Source organism: Atheta coriaria, unplaced genomic scaffold (assembly GCF_025399875.1).
Source record: "Atheta coriaria isolate IRGN ID8LTWV9N9 unplaced genomic scaffold, Caltech_Dcor_3.1 hic_scaffold_10_pilon, whole genome shotgun sequence".
NCBI lineage: Eukaryota > Metazoa > Arthropoda > Insecta > Coleoptera > Staphylinidae > Dalotia > Dalotia coriaria.
Window position 1 is genome coordinate 3,603,378 of NW_027045452.1, and position 12,176 is coordinate 3,615,553.

Consider the following 12,176-nt stretch of genomic DNA (forward strand, 5'->3'; position numbering starts at 1 on the left):
ATTTTTTATAGTGGGGATCATCCCTGAGAGAGAACTCCTTATGAAGACTGTAAAATATTTCTAAGTTTTAAGTCGTCTCGAGAGTCGACACTTAAAAATGTTCTTACAAGTTCTGACCTGAACCTGCAATGATAGAAGGGGTGCACGAATAATACCACTCACAACCTCTTTTTACATTTCTTTATTAACAAATAAAATAACAGAATGTAAATACATAACATAATATAACATAATACATACAAATTTCAGGCCGCCATCTTGAAGCAAGTCTTACGACCTGCGTTTCACACATGCACATAAGTACCAAATTATAAACACCAACATACTATGTACATGATTATGAAATAGCAATTAAATACAGGAAAACTAATCTACAGGGTGTTACAAAAAGAAAACCAATGATTTAGAAAAAGAGCAATACATTACGAGTATAACAATAAATTTTCCCCACATTAACAAGTATGTTAAGGAAAAGTGATATACTGGGTGATACAGAAAGAAAATATAAAGTTCAAAATTGAAAACACCCGGACAACTAATTTGGTCAGTGACATATTATAAATGAAGAACAAGTATACAGGGTGATACAAAAGGAAAATTACTAGATTTAAAAATAAAATACTACGAACAAGGAGAAAACATGTGGAAGAAACAAATGTAGTCAAGTACTGACTGGAAATCAGGGGAAACAAATATACAGAGTAATAAATAAGGAAAATTTAAACATTTAATATAAAATCCCACGATCAAAACACGCAAAAAGATCAATTTTTATAAATTTTTGTTGTTCAAGAAAAGCCCATATACAGGATGTTACAAATAGGAAAATAAGACAATGCATTTAAAAAAAATCGCAAAAAATAATCAACAAAATTAACAACTACAAAATTTTACAAGTTTCCCAACATTGATATTCGTTGCGGAAAATGAAAAGAAGGCAAAGCAACCAACGGCATGATACACGATTTGAGTTAAGATATTGAAATCGCTTTTAAACGCGTCAACACGATTATAGTATTTTGAATGCAAAAGAACAATAAGAGCTGAGAATAACAGTGAAAATCACATTCTCAGGCAAGATCGAAAACGCAGTCGACGGCAAGCGACAATTTTGACTTACGAGTATTACGGTACTGTCGTTACACGCGACTAAAGACATCAATGTGATAATGCTGTAATAAGATTTAACAACTTACCGGGGCAAAGGGTAATCAAAGGAAGCACTGAAACAGAAAAAAACACGTGTATTAAGTTTACCCGTCGGATAGTGTCTTGTATTATACGCAATATTTTAACCGACAAACGCACAAATATAAACCCATCGTTTCACGCACAAATCATTATAAGCATAACACTAAATAGTCAATTATCATTACGTGTCGGAATTTATGTCGAAAATTAACGTTAAAGTGCAATTTATAGAATTGAAATGAAAGAAAGGAGAGAAGTCGCGTGCAAATAAGAACAAACTGAAACGCTCGAATGCTCGTCGCACGACCGGAGCGTGGAACTGGTTCAAAGCGATAAGAAAGTTGTTTATATACAAACACCAATCCACGCGTAGAGTGGAAGAAGAAACATTCAGGTATGCCTGTGTAATACAATTTATATAATATTGAAAAGACATAAAATCGAGCGTGCAAACCCGAAGAAACGAACAATTCACGAAAAAGGGTTGAAACATTATACTTGTATGCAAATTTTCGCGGCTTGCAGGCAGAATTCCGGCAAGATTTAATTACTACCCGACGGTGAATTTAATTCCGCATTTCTAGAAGCCCCGATGAAGTTACTACGCCGCCTAGATAGCGATCAAACCCGAAAAAACAAACATTTTACGAAAAAGGGTTGAAAAATGACACTTATATGCAAATTTTTGCAGGTTGCAAGTAGAATTCCTGCAAGATTTAAATACCACACGACGGAGAATTTAATTCCGCATCTCGAGAAACCCCGCTGAAGTTACTACGCCGCTGAGATCGCGTGCAAACCCGAAAAACACAAATATTTCACGAAAAAGGGTTGAAAAATTACATTATATGCAAATGTTCGGGGGTTACAGGTCGAATTCCTGCAACAATTAAATACCAGCCGTCGGAGAATTTAATTCCGCATCTCTAGACGCCCCGATGAAGTTACTACGCCGCCTAGATCGTGTGCCAACCCGAAAAAACACAAACATTTCACGAAAAAGGGTTGAAAAATGACACTTATATGCAAATTTTTGCAGGTTGCAGGAAGAATTCCTGCAAGATTTAAATACCAGCCGACGGAGAATTTAATTCCGCATCTTTAGATGCCCCGATGAAGTTACTACTCCGTCTAGATCGCGTGCAAACCCGAAAAAACACAAACATTACACGAGAAAGGGATGAAAAATTACACATATATGCAAATTTTCGCGGGTTGCAGGTAGAAATCCTGCAACATTTAAATACCACCGACGTAGAATTTAATTCCGCATTTCTAAAAGCCCCGTTGGAGTTACTACGCCGCCTAGATCGCGTGCAAACCCAAAAAAACACAAACATTTCACAAAAAGGGTTGAAAAATTATAGTTATATACAAATTTTCTCGGGTTTTAGGTAGAATTCCTGCAATATTTAAATACCACCGACGTAGAATTTAATTCCCCATCTCTAGAAGCCCTGCTGAAGTTACTACGTCGCTTAGATCGCGAGCTAACCCAAAAAAAAAACACAAATATTTCACGAAAAATGGATGAAAAATTACATTTATATGCAAAGTTTCGAGGGTTGCAGGTAGAAATCCTGCAAGATTTAAGTACCACCCGACGGAGAATTTAATTCTGCATCTCTAGAAGCCCTGCTGAAGTTACGACGCGGCTTAGATCGCGAGTTAACACAAAAAACACAAACATTTCACGAAAAAAGGTTGAAAAATTACATTTATATGTAAGGTTGGTTCACAGGTTGCAGGTAGAAATTCTGTCAGATTTAGGCTCCCCGCACACTACAAACTTTTTATCGGCCGATATTTTGATCGGGTTGGGCTGTGAGCGCGCACACTACGCCAACTGAACAGTTGGGTTTGTGGTGAGTGCGCACACTAGACAACAGTCGGCCGACTGCACCAATACTCTGAGCGAACTAAATTGATCAAGTCGGCCGACTAAACAATCGGTAGGTGTGCGCGCTTGCGACGAGCTCCATACTGATATCGCAGTCGGCCGATAGTTGGCCTGGTTGGCCGATAGTTTAGTTTGAACGCAGTTGGGTAGCCCATCAAACTTGTTTATCGGCCGATACAAAATCGTTGTAGAATGCGGACTTGCATACATCTTCATACTGATTATAAGCCCGACCAAACTATCGGCCGATAAAAAGTTTGTAGTGTGCGGGGAGCCTTAAATACCACCCGACGGAGAACATACTTCCGCATCTCTAGACGCCCCGATGAAGTTACTACGCCGCCTAGATCGCGTGCAAACCAAAAAAAACACTAACATTCACGAAAAAGGTTGAAAAATTACACTTATATGCAAATTTTTGGGGGTTGCAGGTTGAATTCCTGCCACAATTAAATACCACCTGACGGAGAATGTACGTCCGCATCTCTACGAGCCGCGTTAAAGTATCTGAACCGCCAAAGTTGCGTGCAAACCCGAATAAACACAAACATTTCAAGAAAAAGGTGTAAAAAAATCACCCTTTTAAACAAATTTTTGCAGGTGCAGGTCAAATTCCTGCAACAAATAAATACCACCCGATGGAGAATTTAATTTCGTATCTCTAGCCGCGTAGTGCTTTTAACAAATTTAAAAAAGTGAACTTTCCATAGCTATTTTAAGGTACTTCGCAAATTGTTTCTGGGAATGCGAATATTGATTGATTCTCGCCCTATTAGAAGTAAAAAGCGTACAAATACACCATGGTGTTCCCGAGATATGACCCAATTTCCACGATGAAACTTTAAAATAATTAAAAAATACGTGCAAATGCCCTAAATTGTCCCCAAGATATGCCCCATTTTCCAACACAAGTCTTGAAAACATCGAAGAATGCGCCAACTTTCGCGGCCATATTGAGATACGTAATGAGGCAATGAATTTGTCGGGTACATTAAAATGAAATATACGAGAATTGAATTAAAAACTTACGAATTGTGCGCATCAGTTACCAAGGCACAGCACGTGCTGAAATTAAAAAAGAAGTTGAAACATTTCATAAGATTTAACAATAATATATTCATAAATAATAAAAAATACGATGTGTGTTGTTGAATTAAAAGTTACTTACACAAGGATAATGATGAATAAATCTACGTTGGGGCGATTCATTTCGAGACCGACGATACGAGACGCAATCAAGTATCTTCCACTTTTGTACAATAATGTAAATTAAGTTGTCGATTGATGATCGAATAAAATGCAAATTTAGAAAGCAGAAGTCCGAACGAACTATGCGAATCGCACAAAACACGTCTAAACTTACCAGCGACCGGTACGAAACTGACTGCTAATCATTGATAGCGCATGCCGTAGCCGAGCAAACAACGACGCGACAAACAACAATAAGAAAGTAAGAGATGCGCAATTCTGGTGCGTCGTTGACAATAGACACAATACATGTGATCTAAACTAAACTAGAATATGCTGCACGCGGCGTGAGGAGATTGCAACGACGACACTCGTGAATCTCATGCAATGCATTCCACGCGGCGAAAGCGATAAGAAAGTAAATTGTGTTCAAAACAAACACAAGTCTCGTGCCGAATGCCCACGTTTGCCGATAAATATAGAAATAAACAATACAATTCTATTTTATGATTTTTAGTTCATGCCAGTGACATCTCTATATGATACAGGTAGTAATCCAGTAATTTAGATTATTAAAATTAATGAAAGATTTTACAAAAAATCTGGGAAAAACACGAAAAATCTCTCCTATTTGCACTTTTAGCGACAATATTTGAACTTAATATATTTTATTATCTTGTTCTATTAAAAAATTTATAGAACAAAAATTTAAATAAAAAGCAATAAAAAATGTTTTATAATCTACGAAGGTAGCGGTAGAAGTGACTTGTATTCAGAGCACCGTAGGGGGTGACGGTAGAAGTGACTCGCATTTAGGATACCGTACAAAGGTAGTGGTAGAAGTGACTACCATTCTCTATTAGCTAAGCTAGTTAAAGTGGAAATCTAAGAGAAATAATTGAAATAATTCATAAGGACAAATGGAAACTAAGAGCGCTAGGACCAGCCGATCAAAGATTATGAAAGTTTATGAAGCAGAAAAGAACGTGCAAATAGTATTGCATGCAGCATGCAGCGCGAGCTCACACGTATACGAGTGCCACTAACAGACACATGCAAACATAAGCTGAGAAATCACCTGACTTAATATTATTCAATTTTGTGCATCCTAGCGCAATCTATGCTCTATTCGAAGAGTTTTAGATAAAAATGCGTGTTGTTCGAGGTCTCATGCGGTCACTAGTTTTATATCTAAAATAATTTTTGATTTTAGGAATAGTTTGAATAAATACCAAGCCAATTTACTTTCCGCGCATCATATTCGTCATTATATTACACTGTATTTGATTAAATATCATTCAAAATAAAAATATACAGCTTGTAGGTGAATAAATTTGACTGCGACCAAAAATTAATTCGAATTTAATAAATAATAATTGATAACGTGATAATCAGGAATTTTAAGGCACACAGTATTTGAGAATGCAAGATATTTCATTTTAACGTAACGCACAAATATTATCAAGAAAGTAACAATCTGCGGTCCGTCGGCATGTATTCCTTAGTCACGTAACTAAAAAAAACCTAATTAGGATCGAATCGCAGCGTCTTAATCTACCGGCAATTCTCTATAAAATAAGCTGGTTAAATTAGCAATTTAAGAGACAAAATTTGAATTCCCATTAAAAAAATTGTCAAGACCCCCCCCTTGATAATTTTTATCGATTATTTTCAATAGCGAACATCTTCCAAACTAAAAGAGGTAGTAACCAACAAATTGCAGATTATGGAAGATTGAAAAATTCTCTATCAGATGGATATCTTAAATAATTTAATTTAATGAGGTAAATGATAGAAAAACGCGACTAAAAGTGCTAACAATTGCAATTTACAGAAAAAAAGAGTGAAATAATCAATTTTAATGCCAATTTTCGTGGATTGCAGAGCGAATTCCTGCAACAAACATATATCACCCGACGGAGAATTTAATTCCGCATCACTAGACGCCGCGCTTAAGGTAGTGAGCCATCAAAAAATACAAAAATTTCACGAAAAGGAGTGAAAAAAATACCCTTTTATGCAAACTGGCGGGTTCATACGGTGCCCTGAACACGAGTCACTTCTACCGCTACTCTCGTAAGGTGCGCTGAATCGAGTCACTTCTACCGCTAACAAATACATCCCGACGGAGAATTTAATTCCGCATCTTTCTTCGCCGCCGTAAAGTTACTGAGTCACTTAGATGGCGTGAAAACCCGAAAAAATACAAACATTTCACGGAGAAGCGTGAAAAATTACTCTTTATGCAAATTTTCGCGGGTTGCAGGTCGAATTCCTGCAACAAACTAATAAAACCCCACAGAGAGTTTAATTTGACAACTCTAGAGACGCCCCGTACGCGAGTCGAAGCTAGATAACAACGGTGCAGCAACTACCAAACTTATTTACAATACCAACAAATAAAATGCAAACTTGTCACATTAGCCCGACAAGCAATAATACAATACATTAAACCTAGTGAAGCGATTAACAGTGAAATGCAATGTAAACTCTTGAATACCTTTTTTATAATGACATTGAAATATGTACACGTTTTGTGGCAAACGGCTGAATGAGTAAAATCCGCCATTAAATCAACTCTTCTTAGATCTTAGGCAGTATCGTTAAAAAGAGTTTACAATGCATGTTATTCCACATGCATTCATCAACGTTAATGTCAAAGGTACCTAAATATATACAATTCTAATTATAAGTGAAGAATGCGTTCGTGGTTTAAAAATCGGGACGTTGTTTTGTGCCCTTCCTTGTGTGCATTAATTGTACTGGTTTGAAAAATAATGTGTGGGCGAAGTGATTGCAAGATAAGCGACAAATTATAGAGGTAGCGCATCCCGTGGAAACGCAGCTGCCCTCCACCAGGCTGGTAGGTGTCCCTTTGGTTGAAATCGTAACAAACCCAATAATATCCGATCACATCGAATGGCAGACGATTCTCGAGTGTATTTACCACCACAGTATGCATCAGTGGGTGTTTTACGATCCAAATTCTAAAATTAAATTTGATATTGTAATAAAAATTTAATGTAATACTAAGTTAACTGCCGCGTATGAACTAAATGGAATTTTAATAAACAAAAACAATGAAAATGTGCGCTTTACCATTCTTTCCCGCGGTGCGTGAAGGTTTCTGGATCATGGACAATACGGACGCAAGTCCTGGTAGCAAAAAGATGATCCTCGGGAAAATATTTGTCGCTGAATTCACCAAGAACTAAAAATAAATCACATTTAAATACAATAATACTACCGAAAAGTCTGTTCACAACAATAACAAGATAAGATATCGGCCTAACCCGGCGTTAGCAAACACTTAACTCACCGGGTATGAATAACACTTCTAAAACAATGCATGCACAAATAGTTGAATTAAAATCAAGAAAGTCTGCACTTTACCGTTCTTTCGCCGTTTCGACGCAGAATATTGTCCATGTTTCAATCCACTGTCCAAATAATATCACAATAAACGTTGTAAGACGTTGCAGATTCATGCTACCTATAACTCGCGAGCGCGCGGTGTAAACAAGTTAATAGCACGCAGTCATTCTTGCAATACGCACAACGAACGCAAAGAAAATTAAACATTTTGCATATGCGACACCCGATTATCTACTAATAAAACGCTATACAAGTCAATAATAACTAAATGCAGTCGATGAACAACCGATATATACGCGATTTACCAAATTACAAACTCAAAATGATATGATAACCGCCTCGAGAAACACGTACAACACAACCAACGACCGGCACAAAACTGCGCTGAGTGCACCACGCAGCGCAATCAGCGATAGCGCACGACGCGCACGACAGACGCACCTGCGCGCACGCTACAGTAAAACGCACACTATTTGCAACAAACAATGTCGCATGCAGGATGGCCAACTCAGAGAATAAAAAATTCAAAATAAAGGGCAAAAATCAATTGAATCGTATATATACAACGAGAACACACAAGTTCATGTAAGAGTTTGAGCGATTCTTGTGCGATGTCGAATAGTCCGTCGATAAGTTATAATAAGAATTCTTGAAATTGCATTACCGATTCCCGAGATAAAGTCGAAATCTTACAAAAATCATGAAAAACTCATAAAATTAATATTATCAAATTGTACCATATTTTACTTTATTTAGGGAAAGAAAGTAAAACATTGAATTTAAAAATAAAGTTGAAACATATATTCACCCATACCAAGACGTGAACTGTGGAAACACACAGGCAGACGTTGCAAGATTTGAACAACATAAAAAAAGTGTGCGTGTGTGTCAGCTTCGACACACGATTGGAGTTTACTCCTTTCGAATGATTATATCACACACATAGATAAGTAAATTATGCATTATTAGTAAATTAATTAAATTAGAAGTAAATTAATTGATACCCCAGGCTTATACCCATTACTTAAAAACAGCACTGTATGCGCCATCAAGAGTAATACATATTAAGTAAAAACAAAAGCTTACTAAAAAAACAATTTATTTAAACTATAATGTTACTGTCGTAATACGTATATAATATAAACACTGGTAAGCGTGAATTGATGTCATGACTGATTTATGTGTGTTGCGTAAGAGTATTCTCTCGATTTTTGTATAAATTCATTTCGACGCAATCGTGCAGAACTTACGAAAGAAACCAGTATTGCTCTTTAAATTAACACTGTAACATTGTGATGTTTATTTCGCTGCAACTTGGCTGACTAAGTCTGACCAAAAAGTGCTGTACTCCTTGAGCACTGTTCCACTGAAAATATGAGATAAACTTATTAATCAAACTACACAGTGCCAACTACATAGATTTGTAATTGTGTGTTGTTGCAATCGATAGAAATATAAAGAATGAAATAATTGTAATACGCATTGTAAAATAAAAATGAACGTACGTGAAATAAACCGAGCCTTGGGAAATGTGTTGTGGTGCTTGCCAAATAAAAGTAGCCTGCTGTTTTTCCTTGGGATCAGCGTGAGTAACAGCACTGCATTCAGGGTGGATTTTGAAGTTAGGACCCTCCAACCATCCTCCGATCCATTCATTGGTCACGGCGTCACGCGCCTGAATAAGGAAACCTTTGAAAGTGTCTCTTCCTTGGATGGTTACTAGAATTTTTATATTAACGTTAGACCAGAAACTTAAATTTTTAAAAAACAAAACTTAATAAATTTATACCTTGAATTTGTGATCCTGGTCCATACACATTTCCAGATGCCAAAATCTGATATGGGCTGCTTTCTGGTGCCTGTGACCTGGCCCTACCATGATTTGGTTGATTTGTGCGTGGTTTCACGCACGCATCAATCGGTGCACCGTCTGGGAACGCCGAAGCTCCAAGTACCAAAACGGCCAACACGCAAAATCGAAAACAAATCATTTTTATTTTGCAGACGTTACTCTGTACTGGAACGAATCGCGCCTTTGACTGCGCCGCTCTCGAGACTCGTTAAATGTTTAATGAAGAGCTTTTCAAAAGTTTGACCCATTGGACGGGTTGAGAGCGCACGCATAAAAAAAGAGACCACTTTATGTGCCAAACAACAAACAACTCGATCTACCCGATTCGCGTTTTCAAAAACCACTTTCACTTTTCGGTTTTAATCGACCACGGCAACGACATCAATGTATCAGCGGCGCGATCTTTGATGATATAATAGAATATATGATTGACTGCTTATTATCTCATTATTGCCGAGATGGCAACTAATTTTGATTTGAAAAAAAAAAACACATTGGTAATTCAGAAGTCGTTCGGTTAAGGCATATAGCAAGTTTTATTTGATAATAGTGAAGTTTAGACCATTTTAGAAAATTGCATTTTGTGGTAATAAACAATTATGTAATTTGTTAATTGCGGATATGTCAATCGTTCTTGCCAGCACAAGAACGCAATCAAGTTTCATCATAAAATGAATTAAGTTCAATAAACCGATGAACTACTTTATTAAACTTGATATCTGTAATTATTAAATAATAGTGTACTTAATTTCGATTTGCATAAGAAGTTGGTTTAGTTTTAGAATATTATTTTACACCTAATTTTATAGTAAGAATAGTTGAATAAATGCATAGAACACATATGTAAACACATAAACCGATGCATACAAGAACATAAGTTAATAAATGTTGTATGTAGGCATTAAACAAAATTAAAGTGCATTTGTATGGAATTGGAAGTGGCAACACCGTTAAAACGGTGGGGATACTACAATATATCTCGCTAGTTTTACTTCTCCTGATTTAACCTTCCTTTTAGTTCTTATGTGATTTGAAAAAAATTGAGGCAAAAAATAATTAAAATGTTTACAAGAGGAGTATTATCATCAAGTAAAAGTTTTTCTTCCATTCGTCTAATCTACAATGCATGTCAACCAGAATTAGATGTTGAATACATTTGCAATGCCAAAAACTTTGATGAAATATCAAAAAATATCAATGATCGAAAAGGTATTGGTGATATAAATTTAGTTCATGAGTACAATAAAGAATTATCCATTGCCCCACAATCTGAAAAACTAAAATTCAAGAAAAACTATTGAAGGCAATGTTAAGTCTACCAAATAAAACACATCCCAATGCACAATTTGAAGAACCAAAAGTTTTAAGAACTGTAGGCAAACCAAGACAATTTGACTTTAAACCAAGGGATTTTCATGAAATAACAAAGAGAATGCAATTGGCAAGAACTGACCAACTAGGCACCTTAACAGGCTCAAGAAGTTATTACTTGTATGGTGATTTAGCAGCATTGGAAACTGCACTAATTAAGTTTTCACTAAATACTTTACTGAAAAATGGTTTTAAGCTGGTTTCAGTACCTGACATTCTAGATAGACGAATTATTGAGAGTTGTGGGATGAATACAGAAGGGGAAAGAACACAAGTATAAAATATCTATTATGCTTTTTATATTTTTGAGACTTAATACTTTCAGGTTTATTCATTAGATTATGAAAAACATGGAGGTGATTTGTGTCTGTCAGGCACATCTGAAATGGCTCTAGCTGGATACTTTAGTAACAAAGTATTTCCTGCTGATAAATTACCAATGAAAGTAGCTGCTGTGAGTCGTTGTTTCCGAGCGGAAGCTTCAAGTATTGCCGAAGAACGAGGAATATTTAGGTATAATATTGACTTCAATATATCATTATTCCTAATAATATTTAATTACTACTTAAAGAGTTCATCAATTTACCAAAGTGGAAATGTTTGCACTGGTTGAACCATCAAAATCAGACGAAACTTTAGAAGAATTTCGCCAACTAGAGGAAAATAATTTTGAATCACTTGGTTTGCATTATAAAACATTGGACATGCCAGCCCATGAACTCGGAGCACCGGCGTATAGAAAATATGATATTGAAGCTTGGATGCCAGGAAGGAATATGTATGGTGAGATATCGAGTTGCAGTAATTGCACGGATTATCAATCGAGGCGTTTGGGCATCAAGTACAAGGCATCGGATGGACAAACACGACACTTGCACACCATCAATGGGACAGCGTGCGCGGTACCAAGAATGTTAATAGCTATAGTAGAGAATTTTCAAAATAATAATGGTACAATTGAAATTCCTAAGGTTTTACAAAAGTATTTTGGTGGTAGTAATAAGATACTAAAACAGAAAGGAATACCAGAGTTAAAACTTGTGAAAAATAAGAAATAAATGATTTGTTACCAAAATATGTAGCGTATTATGAAGTAAACATTGAAAATTGAAATATTTTATGCTTGTGTTACTCTTTAGCCAGAAACTTTCCCAATGTAAAGTTTTGTAAGTTAATATCCTTAAAATCCAACATTATACCTAAAATATTAATAATCAACCTCTAATTATAAACAAATATTGAAGCACAATTCAAATATTTATTAATTTTAGAAATCTTCAATTTCCCACAAGTTTGCAT

At 36.0% G+C, this 12,176-nt stretch overlaps 2 protein-coding genes and 2 long non-coding RNA genes across 5 annotated transcripts; 1 reads left to right on the forward strand and 3 right to left on the reverse strand.

The window, feature by feature from the left end:
- Positions 1–165: 165 nt before the first annotated feature.
- Positions 166–4,501, reverse strand: LOC135801112 (uncharacterized). Of its 2 annotated transcripts, XR_010550301.1 has the most exons (3): positions 4,260–4,501; positions 4,121–4,156; positions 166–1,223 (listed from the first exon to the last, which is right to left on the reverse strand). It is a non-coding gene; the product is annotated as an uncharacterized lncRNA (long non-coding RNA). The 2 variants fall into 2 exon arrangements; XR_010550300.1 differs by lacking the exons at positions 4,121–4,156; positions 4,260–4,501 and adding an exon at positions 2,035–3,394.
- Positions 4,502–5,624: 1,123 nt separating this feature from the next.
- Positions 5,625–8,053, reverse strand: LOC135801238 (uncharacterized). Its single transcript, XR_010550337.1, has 3 exons — positions 7,673–8,053; positions 7,379–7,490; positions 5,625–7,266 (listed from the first exon to the last, which is right to left on the reverse strand). It is a non-coding gene; the product is annotated as an uncharacterized lncRNA (long non-coding RNA).
- A 610-nt stretch (positions 8,054–8,663) lies between these two features.
- Positions 8,664–9,828, reverse strand: LOC135801237 (putative defense protein 3). Its single transcript, XM_065314647.1, has 3 exons — positions 9,444–9,828; positions 9,160–9,373; positions 8,664–9,020 (listed from the first exon to the last, which is right to left on the reverse strand). Exons 1-3 carry the CDS (start codon positions 9,643–9,645, stop codon positions 8,954–8,956), a joined length of 483 nt encoding a protein of 160 aa, XP_065170719.1. The 5' UTR covers positions 9,646–9,828; the 3' UTR covers positions 8,664–8,953.
- A 544-nt stretch (positions 9,829–10,372) lies between these two features.
- On the forward strand, positions 10,373–11,990 carry SerRS-m (Seryl-tRNA synthetase, mitochondrial). The gene is given in 4 exon segments (XM_065314646.1): positions 10,373–10,784; positions 10,787–11,151; positions 11,203–11,390; positions 11,449–11,990. Coding segments are annotated over 4 exon segments (1,257 nt in total). The 5' UTR covers positions 10,373–10,567; the 3' UTR covers positions 11,936–11,990.
- Positions 11,991–12,176: the final 186 nt, after the last annotated feature.